At 48.7% G+C, this 25,344-nt stretch overlaps 1 protein-coding gene across 4 annotated transcripts in view; it reads right to left on the bottom strand.

The window, feature by feature from the left end:
• The window catches only part of SMG6 (SMG6 nonsense mediated mRNA decay factor), a 376,938-nt gene that overhangs the window by 283,850 nt on the left and 67,744 nt on the right, over positions 1–25,344 (bottom strand). For 3 of the 4 annotated variants that reach the window (XM_078780312.1, XM_078780314.1, XM_078780315.1), the window contains 2 exons: positions 19,732–19,857; positions 1,929–2,082 (listed from right to left, as the gene is read on the bottom strand). In XM_078780312.1, coding sequence (XP_078636438.1) covers positions 1,929–2,082; positions 19,732–19,857 — 280 coding nt within the window. The remainder of the gene's footprint in view (positions 1–1,928; positions 2,083–19,731; positions 19,858–25,344) is intronic. The other variant, XM_078780313.1, reaches the window with a different exon arrangement.

Here is a 25,344-nt window from a genome sequence, read left to right as displayed (position 1 = left end):
TCTCATTCTCTGGCCCTTGGTAAGGGTCCAAGTCTCGCATCCGTAGAGCAAGAATGGAAGCACCAAGGACTTAAAGACTCTGACTTTCTCCTCCTGCATAGTTACTGACAGTGCCACACCCCATGATCCAGTGAATCCATGTCTCCCCAGGCCCGACCCAGACGCCTAACAACCTCTGGCTCACAACATGCAGAGACATGAATAACACTGCCAAGGTAAGTGAATCTCTTCGTGACCTCAACACCTTCGCCACAAACAGGCACAGACAAGACAGCAGCATCCAAGATGTTATTGAAAGCCTGGATCTTGGTTTTGACCCAGGATATCCGTAATCCCAGCGGCTCCGCCTCCTCATTCAGTGCCTGGAGGGCCCCTGTAAGAATATCCAGCGTCTCCGCAAAGATGACTGCATCATCTGCGAAATCAAGGTCAGAGATCTTGACACTCCCAAATGATGCACCACAGCCTGGCCTCTCTGACATCCACCCCAGAATCCAGTCCATACAAGCGCTAAAGAGTGTGGGAGCCAGTACACACCCCTGCCGAACTCCAGTAACAACTGGAAAGGAGTTATTGCTTATTTCCAGTTGTTACTGGAGATCATCCCCAATCCAGAAATAATCTCCAATCATCATCCAGGTCATCCCCAATCCAAAACCATTATCTTTTCTACCCTTGTTAATCCCACCCCGATCCCAGCTCCTTCCAAATATCTAGTTTTTCTTCCTGAGGGTTTGCTTCTGTATCCAAAGGTCAGTCTTTTGGGACTGCCACTGGTAACATGTAACCCAATGCTACCTGCCGCATGGTCGGGTTGTCGGCGACTAAAACAACACCCCTCACTGTCTTTGCTAAGTGGGGAAGGTGACCGACAGTGCGACACCCTTCCAGGACTAAAAGCAACACCTAACAAGGGGCAGATGAGTTCCCTGCGGAAGCAAACAGCCATCCAGTGTGGAGATGGTGTCTTCTAAAAAACAACCAATGACATTAAAAAAACATTTTTTCGCTGGTCCGAGTTACAGTGGTCCTGTGAAGAGGTTTCCTTGTTTTCAGTTTCAGAAGGTTTTGCCAATTTTTCCTCTTTTTCTCTGTAGCTCTTCACATTTAGTGTATCTCAGCATTGTTTTCGGGAAAATTTCAAAATAAAAAACAAAAAAACAATCCCCATCTTGTCCATCTATGAGTCCTCTCCTACCACTCATTCTTCCCTACACCTATTATTTGTCTAAGTCACCCTCTATTTTGTCTTCAACCCTATTGTTGCCCCCCCTGCCCCCACTGTCCTCTACTTTTCCTTTTGATCTGTTGCATTCTGATCCATCCAGCTCTTCCACAAGCCTCGACTCAGAGATAATATAGAATAAAAACCACATCCCAGGGCACTCTTCCCTCCACGGCTTTAAGCAGACAGTGTACCACCATCTCATGTCATCCCCCATCCTTACCCACAATCTTTTTTTCTTTTCCTTCATTAATCCTTCTTAACCCAAGCCACTTAATTGAAGGTTAATGAATTTATTCCCCTTCACTCCTGTTCCTTCATTCCCTTGCATGTATCAAAGTTTATTGCGTTTTTAACCAACATCACCTCGCTCTGTGAGGCTCAATCTTGTTGCTGTTCAGCCTAGCGGAGGTATGCACTCTACCGAATGCCATTCTAGATATAACTGGAATAGCTGGGCACATCAGTCCTATTTGGATAGGAGTTGGCCTGAGTGATATTCCCATATATGTAGCTCACGATGCTGATATCCAATTTTTCAAATCCCATACATGTTGATTTGTTAATAGTTTGCTGATGTCCTTGTCCGATATGTGATACATCTACAAGCTGCACCAATAACGCAAATTAACTGCCAAAATTAATTAACCTTGCTTGAAAAGAGGAGGTTGGAAGAAAATGTCACCGATGGGTTCCCACCAACCTCTGTGGAATATCCAATGGGCATGGAGTTGGGTTCCAGTCATCATGGTGACCCAGCATCCAATCAGCCCAAACTTTGACAGCAGGCAGCAGGTTGCGCAGATCTTGCCTCGCCCTCAGTTTACTCTCGAAACAACCGGTGGTCTCCAAGCTCCCTGCCAATGTGTATAACAGCACCAACACTATGGCGTTAACAAAATATCAATGCTGGGAGAGAGTCAAGCAGTTCAACAGTGTTCGAAAATAATACACAATACTCAATGTCTAGTTTTTTTAATAGCGTCAGGAAGGGCATCCGGCCATAAAAACATTGCCTCAAACAGGGAACCATGATTGTCATGGGGCCCGCAAGGCTAACTCCTGGTCTAGCGGGGAAAAATGGCCTTAAAACGATCATTCATTCATTCATTTCACTCAATGTCTAGTTTACATACCACACAGCTGAAAATGTTTCCTCATTTATCAAGTCACCTAATTGCTAACAACTATGTCTTTTGCAAGAGAAGGTGGAGAGGTTTTTGGCAACCCTCAACTATGATTCTGCAACTGGAAGCACAGCATCAGCTCACGTGTCCTAAAAATCTGCTCTGCTGTTCTGCTCAGTTCACCCTATGACATGCCCTCGGGGCCAAAGTCATCTTCCTTGGAAGTCATCCATCAGCACATTACACAACTGGAACAGCACTCTTCAACATCGCGACGCCGACAAATATGCCTCCGCCCACATTATTACATTATTATACATAATTTTACCAAGCTTGACTTAAATCCCTTCAGCTGATCTGATGTATCACATTTTTACTTGACATGACCTCTGACCTTTTACCTCTTGATGCTGAAATCTGATCAGTTCATCTTTGTATCATAATATATACTTACGAGCACAAGCCTGTGGTAAAAAAAATGACAGAAAAGCCTTAATGTATTACACATATAGAAAAAAGGAGAAGAGAAGATCAGACACCCTCCCCTCGGATAAGCAAAGTTCATTCCGACATTGCACATTGTTTCTCAGCACACAGACAGGGAGTGAAGACCTGGAAAAGCAAAGTTGGCGCTCTTAGCAATGTGGACGCCGAGCAAGATGATAACGGGAAAATCAAAAAGTGGTTTGCAGAATGGGACAACATACGGCATCCGACTGGGGGGTGGGGGGGGGAGTCTGCCGGAGGGTGGTGGCCGTCAGGGGAAAAAGCCTTTAGCTCTGAAAATATTGACAGCCTTCGACCCTTCGCCATTTTATAATGTAGCATATAAGCAAAGTTCATTGATATATACACATAAACACATACAGTCACATGAACAAGTAAGTACACCCCATGTAAAGTTTTGACTTTTTCAACGTATTTCAACATACAGCTATTTGGTCTTCATTTCAACAGTATTGATAGATAAAGGTGATATAATATAACAAATATCATAAAACATTTACATTTTGTAATCCATTGTATAATTTAAATAAACATAAATGCAAATTTCGCATGTGGAATAAGTAAGTACACCCTTGGCTCTAATAGGTGGTATTGCCACCTTTGGCAAAAACAACCTCAAGTAGGCGTTTCTTATAACCGTCTACCAGTCTCTGACATTGACTGGGATAAATTTTTGCCCACTCCCCCATGCAGAATTCTTTCAGCTGTGCGATGTTTGAGGGGTTTCTTGCATGCACAGCTCGTTTCAAATCCCCCCAACAACATCCCGATGGGATTTAGATCCGGGCTTTGACTTGGCAATTCCAGAACCCTCCATTTCTTTCTTTTCAGCCATTGCTTGGTGGATTTACTGTTATGTTTAGGGTCATTGTCATGTTGCAAGGTCCACCTTCTCGTGAGCTTCAACTTTTCAACAGATGGCCTCACATTATCCTCAAGCACCCTCTGGTACAATGAAGAATTCATAGTTAATTCTATGATGGTCAGCTGCCCAGGCCCTGATGCAGCAAAGCTGCCCAAAACCATAATATTTCCACCACCATGCTTTACAGTTGGTATCAGGTTCTTGTGGTCAAATGCTGTCTTTGGTTTTTGCCAAACATGTCTTCTGGTACTGTGGCCAAATAGCTCTACCTTTGACTCATCTGTCCAGAGCACATTGTTCCAGAAGTGCTGATCTTTGCCTAGGTGTTCATTGGCAAACTTTAGTCTTGCCCTGATGTTCTTTCTGGACAGGAAAGGTTTCCTCCTGGAACACCTCCCAGGATGTTCCAGAGTCCCATCAGTCTTGCCCTGATGTTCTTTCTGGACAGGAAAGGTTTCCTCCTGGAACACCTCCCATGTAGATCAAATTTGTGCAGCCTCTTTCTAATGGTAGACTCGTGCACTTTGACATCAACAGTGGCAAGAGCTACCTGGAGGTCCCGTGATGACATTCTGGGGTTCTTAGAGACTTTTTTCAGCATCTTGCGGTCTGCTCTCAGGCCGAATTTGCTGGGGCGGCCTGGCCTGAACAAGTTGGCAGTTGTTTGGAATCTTCTCCACTTGTAGATGATCTTCCGGACAGTCGAATGATTGATTTCAAATTGTTTGGAGATCTTTTTAAATCCCTTCCCAGAATCGTAGGCATCTATAACCTTCTTTCTGAAGGCCTCAGAGCTCTTTTGATTTAGGCATGGTGACGCCGCACACTTCAACAACAAAGAGCAAACCAAACTAAATGTCTGAGGTTTAAATAAGACAGGTTCCTCCAAGATCCTCTCTAACGATGTTCTAATCATTTGCACCTGAGCTGGTGCACCTGATTCTAATTTTAGGTATTTGAAGTAGTGATAAATGTAGCGGTGTACTTACTTTTTCCACATGTGAAATTTGCACTTATGTTTATTTAAATTATACAATGGACTACAAAATGTAAATGTTTCATGATATTTGTTATATTATATCACCTTTATCTATCAATATTGTTGAAATGAAGATCAAATAGCTGTATGCTGAAATATGTTGAAAAAGTCAAAACTTTACATGGGGTGTACTTACTTTTTCACGTGACTGTATATAGTATATACATACATATATACACATATAGTACATACATACATACATACATATACTGTACATACATACATACATACGTATATACATACAAATATAGATATAGTATTGTTGTGGATCTCGAGCCCATCGACGTACAGAGGGGGGTTAAACCCTTTTCCCCCTCGGGCCTTCAAGTCCACGAGGCCGCGACCCACTTTACACTCGTGGGGCAGATTGCGAAGCAATTCCAGCCACCACCCGCGTAGCGAGCATGCGGAAGGGTATCCGGTGGAATCCCCAAGTACCTTCGATACACACGCTGCCACGAAGACGGGTGCTGGACCTCGCACGAGTCACGCTGGTCTGAGACGCCCGAGCTGTTTGCGTGTCATGTGACTCGTGCCGTTAATTATTATTGACCCCGATTGAGCGGTTTTATTCGTCCAATGCGAAGCCAATAGTGGGAAATGACGTGTACGGCCAAATGGATGCAAAAGAACACAGGTTTATTATAATGTACACATGATCAGGGAAAAGAGACAGAGCAGAAACTTAACGTCCTTACTTAATCCCCGGAAAAGGGCCCACTCACTCACGCAGGGAAAAGGATGAAGAACGCGCTCAAAGCTCGGCCATTGGTGCCGTTCGCTCCGGTCTGCACGTTCGGCGTGTCCCTGGGATGTTCGCGGCACGTGCAGGGAGCTCAGGCAAAGAGATCGTTGGCGTCTGTTGCCCCGGGAGAGATCATCCTCGCAAGCGCTATTAACAGGCAGCAGAGCGCAGGGCAGGGAGAGTTCGTGCACAGAGAGCCTCGATCACAGACAGAGTTCCAACCACACCTCTTCTCTCCTCTCTTCCGTTCTTCCTCGGGGGGCCCGGGGCAGGGTTTTATATAGCCCCTCCCCAGAGTCCCATTAGAATGTTCCAAGCCCCTCCCTTGGCTGCCGTTGTTAGCCACTCCCTTGAGCTTCCATTGGCTGCTTGCCGCTTACCGGTCACTCCCCTTCAGCTCCTCCCTCAGGCCTCCCAGACTGGTTCCAGGCCCTAGCACATGGCATTCCAGCCCAAGGAGCAACGAAGCCTACACTTACTTGCCTGCTCCAACGCATACTAATACAGGAAAGGAGACTATACTTTAACATTTAAAAAGGAATAACTGAACTAAGCGATGCTACATGTTGTTGTGCAACTAACTAAAAAGGGGGGGCCTTCCTTTATTCCCAAAACTGCAACATTAGCCCCCTCTCTCACCAGACTCGTCCCGAGTCGACCCCAACATCGGAACGACCGGTAGAGTCTGGCATGCAATTTTACGCTTACTTTTAATGTGACACATAGGTGTAATCCCCCTAACATTTATTCTGACTCATGTGTGCGACATTTTTAACACTAGATTTGTCCCTCCTAATGCGTTGAGCAGCTATTCTATCAGACTCACACCCACAACTATCCGAGTATTTCCGGAATTTTGTAAACAAAACACATAGCCGGTGGGCAACATTCTTATATGTACAATTACAGAACTTCACCTTTATTTACAATTCTACGACCCAGGACCTGCACTTTGAAAAAGAATTGGAGGAGAGAAAATCAAAACACTCAATGTGGCACTTGCTGCTTGCATCTTGCATCTTCCGTGCGCGGCGAACAAAACCGGCTGGCCCTGACCGGCATACAGGCCATGTGGAACATCAGGGCCATCTAAATCTTCCATCTTCATAACTGGTACACAATAGCACACAATTTCTTTTTATTTGCCAGCAGGGCCACTCTCACGTGGTCCAACTGCGTGGCGTCAGTGCCACTCAACAAGTGGTCCGAAGGTGCAAGATTAATTGCAGCAAGATGCTGCACAGCAGAGGTGCGGGCCACAAGGCTTCTGGTCCATAGGTGCAGCAAAGGTGCAGCAAGGTGGGTTTGGCAGCAGAGTGCTGCACAGTTCAGCTGCACAGGTGCAACACGGCAGCATGGATGATGCACAGGTGTGATGGTGCTGCACAGTTCGGCCTCCAAAATGGTCCTGGGGCGGGGAGGGAAGACAAGGCACAACAAGCAAAGGGAAAGGCACACGGTAGCACACGCAAAACAAGGTGACCAGGCACCACCATACCTGGTGCGGTGCGAGGGACGCAGAACAGCGAGCGGAGCAAGCTCGTCCCTAACCGTCCGTACAACCCCCACCGTTGGCTACACTACCCCAGCCCCCCTTGTATTTACAATCCGTCTCCATGTCTTGTCTCCCATATCCCCCTCTGTACCAAATTTGTCTCCAAATCCCTTCCAGGAAGGAAGGGATGGAACAAAACAATGTCTCACTCACGTCATGATGCGTCTTACTTCCAAACGGCTTACAGAACCCTGGTGTGAAGCTCGTCCTCCTCGGTGACTGGCTGTGGATGGTGCGAAGGGATTTCTCATCCTAACTACACTAATAGCATTACTCATTTAAACTACCCGGGGTCGTATCCTGCCAAGCGGCCTCTTTAAACTAAGTGCTTCTAAGAACCCGAATTCCCATTGCCCACACTGTGGTGCCCTCCGAATTTGGGTCTCACCCCAACGAATTTTCTCACTGTGCCCTCGCACAATTTCGGGGCTGGGTCATGTGGCTCCACCAGTAGGTCTACCTACCTGCGCACCTCCGCCATTGAAGCTGCCTCCTGAGCTTGCCTGCTCCTTGCGACTACTCTAACCGGGGAAGGCCCTCCCTGGCACTTACCCCCTCTTTGCCCACCTCGGCATTGGGCAACCCGGGTCCTCCCTTGGGATCCTCGGGCCCCACTCACACACTATCCTAATCGGCTCCCAGAGCCTACCTGCGGCCTTACCTGGCAGGCAAGCTACCAGTGATGGAGTGCCCCAATAACCACATGCACGAATTAAGCCACATGCACAAATTAAGCCACACGCCCAGCCATTCCACAGTCTACTGCACCCTACAAAATACTACTTTCTACTACCCGCACCACGGGTGTCAATATCCATGCAATTTACCTATGCCCTCGACCTGGCTTTTCACTACCCCCCCACCCCCCAGGCTTTCGCGAATGGGTTCCACCTCCCCCCCCATTCAATCCTTCGCACCATGCATTCCACACCAATTACTTCCACACCAACTACTTTCACACCTTTTATTCGCACACCACTTATTTTGCACACCAAATATCTTGCACACCATCTTTCTCACACACCTCAACACAATTCCATTTATTTTTCCACTCACCATTCCTCAAACACACAGCATCATCTATCTATCTAATTTCCCCTAAAACTCGTGCTTCCCCGTCGTCCCTTTACACTAGGCACACCCTTTTCTTTAACAACTACCTAAACTCTCTACGTCCCCTCTACAGTTCAGGTGTCCTACTTACATCTTGTCCCTAAGGTCTTCTAAATCCATATCATTATCCTAGCCCTCCCTCGGCTAGCTTCGGTGCCCCATGGAGGCAGCCATTGCTGGCCCCTCCATGTGCCTAACACTGTCATCCCCCTAAACTAATGCTCATGGCCCCCCCCCCCCCCCCATGGGAGGAATGGTCACACTACCATTCCCCCACGTGGGGTACACTACTCCCTCCAGTCCTCTAAACTATGAGCCCCTCCATGTGGAGGTACGTCGTCACAGCTCGGCCTCGTAGGGCCGAGCTATCCATGCGGGTGGTTGGTCACCTGTGTGGGTTATCCGACCGGCATCGACGAGCCGTGGGGGGAGGAATCGATGGGCCCAAGTGCCGGGCTCCATCCCTGCGTGGGGCCCTTCGGTCCCACGCACGATGACCCAACCGGCCACGGTCGGAGCACCTCACCCGATAAGGTGCGTGGCTCCGATAACCCGAACCTCCCATACCTCCCCTCAAACCCAGCCTCCCACCCTTGCCGCCGACGTGATACGGTGCCAACCATACCGTGCGGGGGGCGGAGGCATGAATAGTGCACGCCGGTCCTTGTGAGACCGATGCAGCACCGATCCCCTCCGGTCCCCATGGCACACAACTCACCGGGGGCTCGCGTTCTTTACCCGTCCCACTAAGGACTACCCCGGTCGGTGTCAATGCCATGGCCACGTCCTCACCACGCGCGACCCACTCCACACTCGCACACCCAGGCGCACACGCGCCCCCCACACACACTTCGCTACTGCACACTCCAGTGCACACTCTTCCCACACACACTCCGGTGTGCACTCTTCTTTCACACACTCGGCCATCGCACACTCTTTTTCCACGCATTCCGGTACACACTCTCTCTCGTACTCCGTACCACTCTCTCGCTCCTCGCACTCCGGTATGCACTCCCTCTCATACCGCACAATGGACCCTTCGCGAACGCCCGGGTCTCGCCTCTCTCCCAAGCTTGTGAGCACCCGTTCGCGCCAAACACATTCCCGCCATTAGCGCCACTCACCTCGGGGCTCTCCTTCCCCTGCTTCTCCGCCAGCACCTGCAAACTTTTTATGGGGTGAGCAAGCATGGCATCACGGTGCAAACACAGACCTTGTGCGTGTTCCATTTCTTCCTCCCAATGATTTATTCCATGTCTCTCCAGTCTCTTCACCCCCAATTATTACTTCTAACACTACGATCGTCAGCACCCCTAAAATTTCCTTTTCCAATTCAGCCTTCGCCGGCGCCCCCAAAATTTTCTTTTCCAATTCGACGATCGTCGGCTCCTCTATACTCCGTGTCGCTACTCCCATAGCCCCAGTCAATTTGGCTGTGCTCCGCTTTAACTCACTCCCCACGCGTTTCTCGCACCGCTTCACCCCGTTGCGTACCACCGCGACCTCCCCGCTCAGCTTACGCCCAATGTCCTCCCACATTGTGTCCATCCGAGTACTCTTTTTATTCTTCACACATCTCGCCTTCTCCCTCCTATCAAATATTTTGTTTATCTTCACCCCACTTGACAATTAATGCCCTCATTTGTGCCATAAATAGGCCCATGTACACTGGCACAGTGGGCTCGGCTTCTGCCGCCACGTGCGAGGCGCCACCATTTTCTTTACCAACTGCGGCACCCTCTTAAGCTTCCTCCACTACCAACTCTTCCTGCTGGTCCTGGGCCATTAGTTCTTCGTCTATATTCCCACCGGCATTTGGTCGCCTTGGCCAGCCATTGTACGAATTTAATTTGATTTTAAACTAAATTTCGTCCGCTCATAATTTCGAGCACGTGAAACGCACTCTAGGTCCAAAAATCCCACTCCCGGACACCAACTTGTTGCGGATCTCGAGCCCGTCGACGTACAGAGGGGGGTTAAACCCTTTTCCCCCTCGGGCCTTCGAGTCCACAAGGCCGCGACCCACTTTACACTCGTGGGGCGGATTGCGAAGCAATTACAGCCGCCACCCCCGTGGCGAGCGTGCGGAAGGGTATCCGGTCGAATCCCCAAGTAACTTTGATACACATGCAGCCACGAAGACGGGTGCTGGACCTCGCACGAGTCACGCTGGTCTGAGACGCCCGAGCGGTTTGCGTGTCACGTGACTCGTGCCGTTAATTATTATTGAACCCGATTGAGCGTTTATATTCGTACAATGCGAAGCCAATATTGGGAAATGACGTGAACGGCCAAATGAATGCAAAAGAACACAGGTTTATTATAATGTACACATGATCAGGGAAAAGAGACACAGAGCAGAAACTTAACGTCCTTACTTAATCCCCGGATAAGGGCCCACTCACTCACGCAGGGAAAAGGATGAAGGACGTGCTCAAAGCACAGCCGTTGGTGCCGTTCGCCTCGGTCCGCTCGTTCGGCGTGTCCCTGGGATGTTCGCGGCACGTGCAGGGAGCTCAGGCAAGGAGATCATTGGCGTCTGTGGCCCGGGGAGAGATCGTCCTAGCAAGCGCTATTAACAGGCAGCAGAGCGCAGGGCAGGGAGAGTTTGTGCACAGAGAGTCTCCTTCACAGACAGAGTTCCAACCACACCTCTTCTCTCCTCTATTCCTCGGGGGGCCCAGGGCACGGTTTTATATAGCCCCTCCCCAGAGTCCCATTAGAATGTTCCAAGCCCCTGCCTTGGCTGCCGTTGTTAGCCACTCCCTTAAGCTTCCAATGGCTGCTTTCCGCTTACCGGTCACTCCCCTTCAGCTCCTCCCTCGGGCCTCCCAGACTGGTTCCAGGCCCTAGCACATGGCATTCCAGCCCAAGGAGCAACGGAGCCTACACTTACTCGCCTGCGCCAACGCATACTAACACAGGAAAGGAGACTATACTTTAACATTTAATAAGGAATAACTGAACTAAGCGAGGCTACATATTGTGGTGCAACTAACTAAAAAGGGGGGGCTTGCCTTTATTCCCAAAACTGCAACAGTATTGTCGTGTGTCTACCCTGTAGTGAACACCTCAGGGCGACAGATGACCAAAGGAGCTTCAACTCCGAGGCATTTAATCCAATGGCGCACCTTCTTTATACGCGTGGGGTGGGGGGTGGTGAGGGGGAAGAGCCACGAGCGCTGACCTGCACGGGCCCACCAGATGCCTTCGAACCTGCGATAATTAATTCAACCCGACACGGATTCAAAATGTACAAATAAGCAGGTTTAATGAAAATAAACGCCAGCAACAAGAAAATGCACGATAGACGAATATCCGAAATGGGACGTCCCCATTCAGACCCGTATACACACAAAGGGAAAAAATAAAGGTGAAAATAAATGCGTGTTTGTTTCGTGGCACTTAGCTCTGAGCGTCTCCTGAACCCCGTCGGGAATCGTCCAGGCCCCGAGCGTGGCACAGGCCCTGGCAGGAAGTAGGCCTCAGCGTGCCGTCGTTCACTCAGCCACGCTCGTCCTCGTCGTCCGCCTCACCAGCACACTTCTCTCAGCGCAAGAGCACTATGAACTTCGACGGTTTATTGTGAAATCCCAAAGCAGAGAGAGCTTGTCAGCGACCGTTCGCTATCAAAGCCAGAAAACCGAGAGAGAAGCCAAGAGGAAACAACACGAACGGTGATAACTTTCTATGAAATCCAACCGCGCCAGAGGACAAAATGGCAGGACTCAAGTCTTTTATTCCCCAGTCTTCCAACTCCTCCGATGACGTTCGCGCACTCCCCAATCAGCTGCCGCCATCCCTTCACTCCATGGTCCCAGACCAATCACTGCACTGCTGTCTGGGGCGTGGCCTTACGGCCCTGCCTGCTTGATGTGGTAATGTGGCTCCTGGCAGCGCAGCGGTATTGTTCAATGTCTTGTTCGGGTCACATTTATTTAATGTCATTAATGCACGATTTCTTGCCATGTGTGTGTGCTGCATTGTCATAAGGAACTGAGGAAAAATAACAGAGGCCATTACATTCAGGGGATTAATTACCCATAATCCCTAACTAATTAACATAACCCCACCCCTCCTGATAGGAACGAAGATGCGCACTTACACGACATCCAGTCAAAATGAATAGCCTACTTATGTACATGGGTGCAATTCTACCTGGCTCCAAGGTAATCATTGTCTACCCCCTACAAACGTAACACGTCACCCCTGGAACAGTAGCTCCCGCAAGGTTCTACCGTTCTAGCCTTAACACTTACCGACTCACACTTGATTAGCCGATGAAACTAATTAGGAGGGCTGTGGAAAGCGAGCCGGAGCTAACAGGCCTTAACATTCTACACCCCATAAACAACATTTCAAATATTTACAAAACTTGGTCCCACGCTCCTAACTCCTGGGGCAGGAAGAAAAAGGTAAGCAACACACAAAAACTATCTTAACCACAACACCTTAATAAAAATTCAAGATAAAAAAAAAAACATTTATACAACCCCATCCTACAGACCATGTCCCCCGGTGGATGCCACAATTCCCAACATTACCTGCGGAGCCATCCCAATGTACCCAAATTTCCGCGGGCCCCAAATCCTGGTGTTACAGGTGAGTGACACGGCTCACCCACAAACTACAAACATTTTTTTGGGATTTTTGATTTTTTGGAGGATTTTTTCTCCCATTCATTCACACAAATCCCATAACCATCCATACACATTGCAATAATCATTAAAGAAAACACTTATTTCACCCCCCTGCAAGACCATGGCATCGATGTCATTACACACGTGTGTGATCCTCAACGAGGCAGCGGGGAGGTACCGTACAAGCAAGATGGTGGGGGCGCTTCAGGCTGTGGTGCCCGCAGACCAAAAACAAGTCGCCCGACTTACGACTTCTTCACACCCCCCCCTTCCCGATAACTCTAAGCCCCATGGCCCCATAACTCTTGACCCCTCTTGGCCCCATCTGAGCCAAACAGCTCCTTTAGCTGTCGTCCAGCCGGGGAGGTCTCCACATCATGCTCCTTTGCCTCAGGCTCGCACGGGTCGCCAAGGGTCTCCATACCATAGGGCGCCCAAACAGACCTCCCCACCGACAGGCTCCCAATTTCCAGACACCCCTGGCTGACAGTGGCAATTACCACGGGGGGGAGCACTGTCATCCCCCCTCCAGAGCTTGATCCGTACCTGCGGACACGGACACACACGGACACACACACACACGGACACACACACGGACACACTCCACGATAACATTTCCTCCCCCGCTGCCATTCAATTCTCAGCCACATTTCAATGAAAATATGTCATAAAAAGATGCTGCTGCCATGGCCTGCTTACATGTGAAACCCCCATTCACATTTTAACCACATTTCAATTCCATTTCCATCCTCACGATCACACACAAACACAAAGCCTCTACACATAAACAAACGCTACCCACAAGACACTTTGTGGCACACATTCCAATCCCCTCACTGGCCATGCCATCACTCACATCAGTCCCACACCCAATCAAAACTACTCATGCCCCAATTTATATAAGCAAGTACTGAAGCCTGGGACAGTACACCTCAAAGCACTTACTTCAAGTGCAGGTAGTTGCAGGTTGGTCAGGTCCAAAAGTGTCATCCACCACACCTAGTTTCCCCAGCACCCTTCCAATCCACCCAGGAGCCTCTCGACCCAGGTAGGGGGCTCAATCTATCCCCGTGGACTATCTGTGGAAGGGCATGTGGGCCCATCTGAATTTTGAAAACCACATCAGTCACCTGCCGAAGCACCACCCCGGGGCCCTTGCAGGGCGAGGTGAGTTTTGGGCATACACGCTTCCTCCTCCGGGGCAGTAGAGCCAAATGAGGTATCCGGGAAGGAAAAGGGGTGAGTGTGCTTGGGTGTTATACCGCAATTTAATATGCGAGGAAGCCAAGCCAATTTGCTTCCTTGCAAACTCGAGCCTTTTCCATGCTCTTTTTCAAATTGGTGGCATAGCTTTCCACAGATGCTCCACCCGGTTCCTCTGGTGACGGTCCCATCAACAAATCTGTGGGGACTCGCATTTCCTGACCGAACATCAACAAGGCGGGGGTGCACCGAGTGGTCGCATGCTGTGCAGTCTGGTATGCCATCAATACAAAGGGGAGATGCTCGTCCCAATCCTGCTGGTGCTCAGAGGTGAAGGTCAATTGGGTCAACAATGTTCGGTTAAACCTCTCCACCATCCCATCCCATTGGGGCCTAAGAGGGGTCGCCCTGGTCTTATTAATTTGGAAAAGCTTGCAGCTCCCTTGGTATGCCGAACCGGGAGAAGAATCCCTCAACTAAAACTTGAGCTACCAGCCAGGCGTCCGGCCACTTTGTAAAGTAGTCCATTACCACCATAATGTACCAGTTCCCTCGGTGGGTGGCTGGCAGGGGCCCAACCACATCTACTACCACCCGCACAAGCGGCGCTCCCATGTTGTACACCTGGAGCAGGCCCTTGTGCGCACGTAGGGGTCCCTTCTTACCGCGGCAGAGGTCGCAGGAACTCACCCAATTTTGAATGTCTCTGCCCGACCGAATTCACCCAGTAGAACCTCTGCCGCAATTTGGACAAGGTTTTGGCCACACCCAAATGTCCCATTGTCCTAGTCCCATGTACGTGCCCCATAACCACCTCCTTCAATTTGTCCGGTACAATTATCAACCAGGAAGCTACATCGCCCGTTGGTGTCACCCACTTCCTGTACAAATGGCCATCCTTCAAACCCAACATCTGCCATTGTGCCCAATAGGCCTTTACCTGGCCCCCGTGTGTAACTAACTATCATCCTTACGTGTGTTACAGGTAGCCGTCATCCTTTGAAATAAAGAAGATGAAGGAAGATGTTGATTCTCCTTCAACTCCCCCCAAAGAGGCGCCATTTCCTTGCCCATCGCTTCGCCCATCTCACGTTTGATTTCCCCGCTCATCGCGTCCATTCTCGTCTGAATCTGAATTCCGAATTCTGAATCTGAATCGTCTGAATCTCACCTCGCTAACATGTCAGTACTCCACCACAACCCCACGGCCAGCTCTCCCCTGCACGGAGAGAACACTGATTTAGCCGACGACACTTCTACAGTCGCAGCTGCTTCCGCCGCCCTTAAAACTGTCATCCAAGTCGTCACATGGGACATGGTCCGCGAGGCGACAGCTTCGGACATGACATTTCGAAACCTCATCACACACCTGGAGAATGGGTTCCCAGCTGACTGCAGAGAGCTCCCCGCTGACCTGCGCCCCTTTCACCGCTACTCTGCCAGTCTGTGTGTAATGGATGGCGTGGTACTGATGGGCCGGAGGATTGTTATACCACCCACGCTCCGCACACCCATTCTCCACGCACTTCATGCCGCCCACCAGGGTGTTAGTGCGATGCGTGCACGAGCCATGGATTCGGTATACTGGCCTGATATTTCCATCGACATTGCCCGAGTGAGAGACCAATGTGCACACTGCCACCGGATAGCCAAGAGCAACCCTATGCAACCCCCCTCTGTGTCGACACCCCCAGCCTACCCATTCCAAATGATATGCAGTGACTACTTCACCCACAATGGCAAGGACTACGTGGTGATTGTGGACAGATACTCGCATTGGCCCATAGTCTTCAGGTCAGAATCAGGTGCAGAGGGCCTCATCAAACGGTTGCATGAGACATTCGTTACATTCGGTATCCCGGAAGAATTGACCTCTGACGGGGGTCCCCAATTCAAATCAGGCCAAACACAGGAATTCCTGACGGCCTGGGGTGTCCGACACAGGATCTGTGAAGACGGCCAAGCGCATGCTGATGGACAATGTCACTGCTCAGGGTCTCTTGATGTTGACAAGTTCCAGCGGGCTCTGCTGGTGTACAGGAACTCCATTGACCCTGAAACAAAAGCCTCACCAGCACTTATCTTGTTTGGAAGACCCATACGTGATGCCATCCCTATTCCCATGGGCCGATACTCCCCACACGAAACATGGACGGAGCCGATGTCACAACGGGAAATGGCTCTTGCTAGACGCCACTCTAGGGAGCGTGAACGCTGGAGTGAGCACACCCATCTCTTACCCCCACTGCAGGTGGGCGATCATGTCTACCTGCAGAACCTGGTCGGCAACCACCCTGGGAGATGGGAACGCACTGGGACAGTGGTTGAAGTGCGGCAGTACCACCAGTCTGTCATTCGTGTTGACGGATCGGGCAGAGTCACCATCCGGAACCGACAACACCTTCAAAAGTTCACTCCCTTCCACAACACTCCCACGTGTGGCACAGGGACAGAATCTGGCCTGGTGGTGGGACTGCCCAGAGCCAACCCCCACACAGGCCCCATTGTCACAGCCTCATATGGCCCAGCCATCTGTTTCAACCCCCACACAGGACCCATTGTCACTGCCTCATACAGCCCAGCCACCTGTTCCTACCCCTACACAGGCCCCATTGCCTCATATGGCCCAGCCACCTGTTTCACCCCCTCGCCCATCTCAGGGGCCACGTATCACGAGCAGCCCCATCAGTTCACCCGCCTTAGTGAATCCTCCACCACGGCGATCCCCCTGCCCGACGGGACCTAAAACACGGGTACCACGTGCCCTCGCTCGGCTCTTCCCTCACAACCAGGCTGGTTCCAAGGAGCGCCAGCCACCGAGCACTCCCCGCCACCGTGGCCCAACCAGTGTGCCAGATGGACATTGACACTCCAGCTGTATGACAATCAGTTTTTTACGTACCCTCAAAAACTTATACCCAGGGGGGGGAGATAACTAACGATCATCCTTACGTGTGTTACAGGTAGCCGTCATCCTTTTCCACACCCTCCCATCAGGCCTCCCAGGCATTTCGTCATAGGGGGGGAAGGAGAACATTGAACATTGTCCCAGTTGGGACCTTCACATTTATTATTTTGACTTTTGATTTGTAATAGAGACTAAGCTTTAGTGATTTGAAATGCTGTACACCTGCTTGTGTTGGAAAAGGATTTCACCCTTTGAAATAAAGAAGATGAAGGAAGATGTTGATTCTCATTTAGTGTGGAGCAATTTCTTCCCAAGAAGGTCTTTTGTCCTCCTCCAGCCAACGAAAAAGGGGGCCCAAAACAGGATCCTCCCTTTGACTCTCTCACAAATTCACATCGCCCAATTCAGGTGGGGGTTGTGGCAAAGTTCATCGGGTCACCCTTGCTGCATATAGGCATGCATCAATTTGATCCTGCCAATTGAATCCTTGGCTTCTTGCCCGTCACATAATTTACACTGTGCCTCCCAACAGGGTCGCCGAGAGAGAGCATCTGCATTGGCATGAGCTGTGCCGGACCGATGTTGCACAGTGGAATTATACTGCAGCAGCCTCTCAAGCCACCTTGCAATTTGTCCCTCCGGTTCTTTGAACCAAAGAAGCCATTGCAAGGAGGCATGATCCACTCGGATCACAAACTCCCTCACATAAAAGTAAGGGTAAAGTGTCCAACTGCAGACAGTCGGGCCAATAGTTATTTGCGGGTAACACAGTAATTTTGCTCGGGCCTCAAAAGTGCCCGACTGTAATACGCAATAACCCTCTCGACTCTCTATTGTATTGGTGACAGCACCGCTCCCAATCCTTCCTGGCTTGCATCTGTATCAAGGATGTAATTGCCATCACCCGTCGGGTATGCCAAAACTGGGCCTCCAACAGACGTTGTTTTAGATGAGTGAATGCCTCGATGCAGCTCTCTGACCATATAAATTTGGCTCCTTTCTCTGTCAATTTGTGCAAGGGTCTAGCAATTTCTGCGAAATTTGCCACAAATCTCCTGTCGTAAGAGCAGAGGCCCAAAAATACTCTTGACTTCTCTTACATTTTTGGGGACGGGCCACTCTCTTACAGATTTTACCTTTCCAGGCAGGGACAGTGGTCACGCCGCTCTCGTTAATCACGTGACCCAGTTAAGTCACCTCCCTCCTGAAAATTTCGCACTTGCTCGGGTTCAATTTCAACCGGGCAATTTCAACCTGGCAGCGTGGGCCAATACATCATCCAAATAGACAAGGCAAGTCTGCCATGGTAAGCCAATTAAGACACGTTCCATCAGACACTCAAACGTGGCAGGGGCATTGTACAATCCAAAAGGCACGACAACAAACTGCCAGAGACCCTTTCCTGTGGTGAACGCTGTTTTCTCTATTGCCGCTTTATCCATCTTCACCTGCCAATAACCACTCTTTAAATCCAATGTTGAAAACCATTTGAGCCTGAAACAGCATCGAGGGTGTCATCAATCCTTGGCAGGGGATACAAGTCCTTGAGTGTCACATAATTGAGCTGGCGACACACAGAACCGAGTGGTCCCGTCCTTCTTTTTCACCACCACAATGGGTGACACCCAAGGACTCACTGAGGGCTCAATAAATCCGGCTTTTTCCATTTTTCTGACCTGCTCTTCCGTCTCCTTTTTCTTAGCGAAAGGGAGCCGCCGTGGCGGATCCTGTGCCAAGGATCGTGGTCTGATTCCATGAGAATGTGTGTTGGTTGTGTGTGTATGTGTGCCGCAACCAATGACAACCTGTGTTGGCATCTTACAGCACGTTGGTGTTGTTAGCCTTGTGGTTCTGGGTTTGGATGTTTGGCCCACATAATTGGCTTCACAATATTCACATTGCATGTTGTCGATGACATTCAGTCAAATTTCTTCACGTGGTCTTTTGGCTTTGACAGCTGTGCTTGTAGGGATGTTTGTAGTTTGTGGTTGATGTTGTACTCACGTAGTATGCGGATTGTGGTTTCAGAAGCATGTTGTATGTATGGAAGTGCCACAGTGTGTGGAGGTGTGGCTGGATTGTTGTTGCTGTAGTTGGATTTCCAGCGACAAGATTTGATAAATGCATTTGGGTAGTAATTTTCTCGCAGTAGTTGAGCGACGTGCAGCATTTCCATCCGGCGTTGTTCATGGTCACTGCAGTGCGTTTTTGCAGGATCTACTAAGCTGCGAACACAACTTCTTTTGTGGCAGGTGGGATGGCTACTACAGTAATCCAATACTTTGTCGGTGTTAGTAGGTTTACGGTACACCTGCATGTGTAACCTGCCGTTTCCGTCCCTGGAAAGATGTACATCCAGGAATGGCAGAGGCCCAGCTTGCTCTACTTCACATGTGAATTGTATTGCTGGCCATGTTGAATTTATCTTTATGTGGAAAAGTCAACATCTGCCTTCTTTATGATCACAAATGTGTCATATTCTGACGGCTCACCACATATATCACTTAACAGGAAAAGGTTCCAAATTGTAGGTAATGCAATTTTATTTTAAGCAATGCTAACAAATTTCTAAACCTTTCTGGGCTTTTATGAACAAATTCTGCATACCCCTTTTTGATTTAGGAAAATGTTATTGACAATTCCACAATTCAAAACCTGTATAAACCCTATGTAAAGGAACCAACCAGTGTTAACACTATCCCTCTTTGATCCCTCCCCGAACCCAAACCCACACAAACATTTTTTTTTCATTTAAATGGTAACACAAACAGTCTATACAATGAAGGGATTATTTTGATGCATACCAGCTTCAAATGCTCCGGCATCAATCAGATGGGTGCAGCGCATAGCGAGCAGCCCAAACATGGCGAGAGCAAGAGCAGTGGCTTGTTCCTGTACCACAGAACGGCCGCAATCCTTTGGAGGGTCTGCTGGAAACAAAGGGAGACTTCACCCACACTGTGCTTTCCACTGTGCAGATAAAGCGGATTTTGAAATTAAGTATGCTTTATCCATCAATGAAACAAGAAACCCAGAGGCATGGCCCACTCACTCAAAGGCTTGGAATCTTCAGTTACTCAGGGAAAAAAACCCAAACAAAACTCGGTGACTCAAGCAGAAAGAGATTGAGATGAGTGTCAAACAGCCAACCGCACGCACACACACACACACACACACACCTCGATTCTCAATCCGGCTATAAACTGAATACCGCTATACCGGTATTCAAGGTGTTTCGCATGCAGAGTGAGGCAACAATGAGGACACTCCATCAGAAACACATTACGCTGGAAGAACCATTTGCCACCACTGCATAATTGTTATTGGATGTTAAAGATGCCATGGCGCCTTTCAAGCAGTTATCAGAGATATACTGACCAAATTCCTGCCAATAACAGACTTGGTCAGACAGATCTTGAAAGCTTGGGAAAACAATCTTGGTCAACCAAAAAAAAGATGGGAACAATTGTTGCTGTTAAAAGGTGCATGCGTGCATGTAAATACATTGAGGTAGCAGCTGACTTGGGTATGTCAGCCAGTATGACCAAGACAAAACCGATGGTAACTGGCAGAGAGACAACAGCAGATGGCAGGACTCCATTCCTTATGAGTGACGATTGGATAGAGTGTTATGCAGTTTTCGTATGAAGGGCAAGTGACATCATCATCATCTGGGAGGATGTAATCCGACATGGACCGAAGGACAGCACAAGCAGGAAAAGGATTCGGAACACACAGGAAGCTGGAGTTTAGCAACAGCAACGTCAGCGTGGAGAAGAAGTGAAAAATCTACCAATCCTGCATTCTCTGTCCTGTTATAATGTGTCCGATTGTTGGGATTTGAAGGGAATTGACTCCTTCCTTTACAGATGCATTCACACCATCTGACGAATCTCACATCAGCAGTAGTGGGCCCCAGCACACATCTTACTGTGTCAGGAAGCAGTGGGCGAGTAGTGAAACAGTGACAGAGAAGTTTCCAAACATCGACTAGAGTAGCTCGATCATCTGGCCTGAATGCCTGGCAAGCAAACATTCAAGATCAGCCTGTTTAACTGGTTGACTGAACCCTGCCCAAAGAAAGGGCCCCCACAAGCGATGAAAGGATGCAATCCATATGGACCTGAAAGAATTAAGGATCTAAGAAGATGCATGGTATGAAGAGGCGGCAAAAACATGAATAATATGAAGACACAAAAAAAATCGAGGAAAAAAAAAAAAAAACACACGCGCGCGCACACACACACACACACACACACACACACACACACACACACACACACACACACACACACACACACACACACACACACACACACACACACACACACACACACACACACACACACACACACACACACACACACACACACACACACACACACACACACACACACACACACACACACACACGCACGCACACACACGCGCACACACACACACACACACACACACACACACACACACACACACACACACACACACACACACACACACACACACACACACACACACACGCCAGGAGACTACGATGGTTCAGGAGCGAGCGGTATTCAATGACAAAGGTCAAAACCGACATTGAAAATATATAAATAGGAATGTATTATATCTGTTATGAGACTAGTTAGCTACACAATACCGAAAATTTGGTTCGATTCTGACACCTTTGAAAAATTTGACCTTTGTGACCTTTAAATGTCAAAACGAAGGTTACTGACCTTGAAATGAGATAGAAAATAATGTATAATCAGTTATGAGGTCACTTAGCTACACAATACCGAAAATTTGGTTCGATTCCGACAACTTTGAAAATTTGACGTTTGTGACCTTCAAAGGTCCAAGGTCGAAGATTCTGAAATTTGTTGGAAAACTTTTATTTCATAATGTATGTGATAAAATAAAAACATGTACGACATTTCACCCTATCAGGAAGCGAACAATGTAATAAAACCATCAAAAATCGACTTTTCTAAATTTCGTGACCTTGTGACCTTCACCTTGGGGCAAAAATGAAAAATTGAGCTCCGTGGGGCTAGACACATGACATTGGCCTAACCAAATACTGAAACCCCTGTCAGATTCCACCAAACCCCTCGGAGAAGATGTAGCTTGAAATCAATTACCCCCGAAAAAGACATCTTTTTCGGGCGTGGCTCCGCCCACAATGGGCGCAATACGCCCACTCTAGGCAGGACACACCTAGATCATGATATGAACCTCCCACCCAAGTTTCATCAAGATCGGATGATATCATCGGGTAGTTATGCTGCGGACAGACAGACACACAGACACACACCCATGACGAATATAGTGGTCACTCTTTTGACAAGTCAGGAGACGACGATGGTTCACGAGCGAGCGGTATTCAATGACAAAGGACGGACTAACACCGAAACAGGCCCAGACAGGCCAGGCCCGGAAATGTCAAAACGAAGGTTACTGACCTTGAAATGAGATAGAAAATAATGTATAATCAGTGCACATCGGATTTTTATGTGAAAAAATAAAAAATATTTTTTCACATAAAACGGCTTTTTTGCACGCAAAAAAATTATTTTGCTATTTTCGGAGAAAAAAAGAATTTCGCCCTTTTTCGGGAAAAATAAAATAAAATGCCCTTTTTGGTCGAAAATGTCTGGCAACGCTAAAAAAAATTAGGGAATTTTTCGAAATTTTAAACTGCGATCGAAATTTGTAACTGCGATCGAAATTTTTAACTGCGATCGATCTCAAAAACAAAACGTTGCGTCCACTTGCGTGCGTTGCGTCCCCAGCGTGTACAGCAGTGAGGCGGTGTACTACAGTGAGAGAGTGTACACAAAGTGTGAACAAGTCTCCTATCAAGATGAGTGCTGCTCTTCGTGACAAGTGGCTGAAGGAATTCAACGCTGGCGGCGATGGGGCCACCTTCAAGTACGTGTCGAGTGACACGGCTTTCTATCGAGCTTGTGAAAAGACTTTCCGGGCGAAGCAGAAGTCTGAGCTGGCCCAACATGTCCGAGGAGACCGCCACAAGAGCAACTTGGCCTTGAAGAAGAAGAGGACGGTCACGCAAGCCACCATGGAGGACTTTGGTGGCGGAAAGAGGCACAAGTGCGACGTCGTGGCTCAGGAGCTGTGCCAGGCCATGCTGGCCGCTGGCATCCCATGGTCGAAATTGGAAAACCCTGCCCTCCGGTCGTTCCTGGAGAAGCACATCACTCTCCAGATCCCCGATGAAAGCTGGATTCGAAAGCACTACCTCGACAAGTGCTACGGCGAGGCCTTGGCGGGGATCCGTGCCGACCTCGGACAGCAGCCCATCTGGCTGTCCGTCGACGAGACGACCGATTCGGCAGGTCGATATGTGGCCAACATCATCGCGGGACGCTTGTCCAAGGAGGGGTACTTTCGTCCCCACCTCGTCCAGTGCATGTTTCTGGAGAAGACCAACTCCGGGGAGATCGTGCGTGCTGTCAATGACACGCTGCACTATCTTTGGCCTGATTTCAAGCCGGAGTGCCTCAAGGTCCTCGTCAGCGACGCCGCGGCCTATATAATCAAGGCCGGCCATGCCCTGAAGGAACTCTTCCCGGACCTGCTGCATGTGACTTGCGTTGCCCACGCGCTCCACCGTGTCTGCGAGACAGTCCGAGAAATGTTCAAGGACGTCAACGACCTGATTGCCACGACGAAGAAGGTGTTTGTCAAAGCCCCGTCGCGTGTTGTCTTTTGGAAGGAGCAGCAGCCCAATCTTTCTCTCCCCCCGGAGCCCATTCTGACTCGGTGGGGGACGTGGATCGACGCCGCGGTGTTTTACGCCGAGCACTTCGAGGCCGTCAAGGACATTGTGGACCAGCTGAACGATGACGACGCGATGGCAATCCGGAGTGCCAAGGACCTGTTCGGAAAGGCGGACATCAAGCTCAGTTTGGTCTTCTTAAATGCCCACGTGTCGTTCATCCCGAAGATCCTTAAGCAGCTGGAGGAGGCCGGCATGGAGCTGGCCAAGGCCTTCCAGCTCCTTGATCAGGCCAAGGAGGAGCTCGAAAAGATCCGAGGCTGCCGTAAGGAGATCCTGCTCACCAAGTTCAAGGCGGTGCTGCAGCGCAATCCCGACATTGGTGTGCTGAGGACAGTGGCTTTGATCCTGGATGGAGATCAGCACGGATCTGAGGTTGGTGTGCCAGCTGGAGTCAAGCTTGCTGACATCCCCCTCTTGAGGTACTGCCCCATCGTCAGCGTCGACGTGGAAAGGTCCTTCTCCGTCTACAGAAACGTCCTCACCGACCGCCGACACCGCCTCACCAAGGAGAACATTACCAAGATAATGATTTCAAACACCTACTTTAACCGTTCCTAAAAGGGTCTTGTCAATTTCTTCTAGTCCTCTACTTATCAAACAATGCGGTTGCAATAAAGGTACCTGAACGTCATTTTTTACCTGTTTACTAGCCCAGAGTGCTTAATGTTGTGCAGGAAAAAGCTTACCATTTTTTGTTCTTTTTTTGACTGATTTCTGAAAAACTTGGTAATAAAAAATGAATAAAACGGGGGAAAAAAATATTTCGGGATTTTTTCACATTAAAAAAAAAAAATTCCGCTTTTCAAAACATAAAAGGCCTATTTTCTTAACATAAAAATCCGTAGTCTAATAATCAGTTATGAGGTTAGTTAGCCACACAATACCGAAAATTCGGTAAAAAATGAAGAAAAAAAAAAATGAAAAAAAATGAAAAATGAAAACTCTAGCTCCATGGGGCTAGACACATGACATTGGCCAAACCAAATATCGAAACCCCTGTCAGATTCCACCAAACCCCTCGGAGAAGATGTAGCTTGAACTTGATTACCCCCTAAAAAGACATCTTTTTCGGGTGTGGCTTCGCCCACAATGGGCGCAATACGCCCAATCTAGGCAGGACACAACCAGATCATGATATAGATATACATACACTGCCGGTCAAAAGCTTTAGAACATCTCACTTTTTCCAGTTTTTATTGAAATTTACGCAGTTTATTGTCTCAATGTACTCTGAAATTAAGCATAGAACAAATAAACAATTGGAGATAAAAAAGAAATCATTGAATCATTTTGTTTAACAAAATTTAATTTATATCTTTGACTCAGCAAAGTAGCCACCTTTTGCAGATATAACCGCCGAACACACTCGTGGCATTCTTTCTACAATGGAAATCAAATATTGTTCGGGAAGTTGATGCAAACAATTCCGACAGGTGGCCCAACCTCTGCTGATTACTTTATTACAAGCCCTCTGTCTGTATAAAAGCAGTATTGGAACAGACTATTACACCTTCTGAAGCATTATTTGGACAATATTGCACTGCAGGACGTAGCATATTGCTATCATAATGGCGAGAAAAAGGCAATTAACAAAGGAAGACAGACAGACCATTATAACCCTTAAAAGTGTAGG

The sequence above is a fragment of the Myxine glutinosa genome, chromosome 6 (genome assembly GCF_964187855.1).
Source record: "Myxine glutinosa chromosome 6, kmMyxGlut1.1, whole genome shotgun sequence".
Taxonomy (NCBI): Eukaryota; Metazoa; Chordata; class Myxini; order Myxiniformes; family Myxinidae; genus Myxine; species Myxine glutinosa.
Note: the sequence above shows the minus strand (reverse complement) of the source record. Positions and strands in the feature narration are given on the sequence as shown.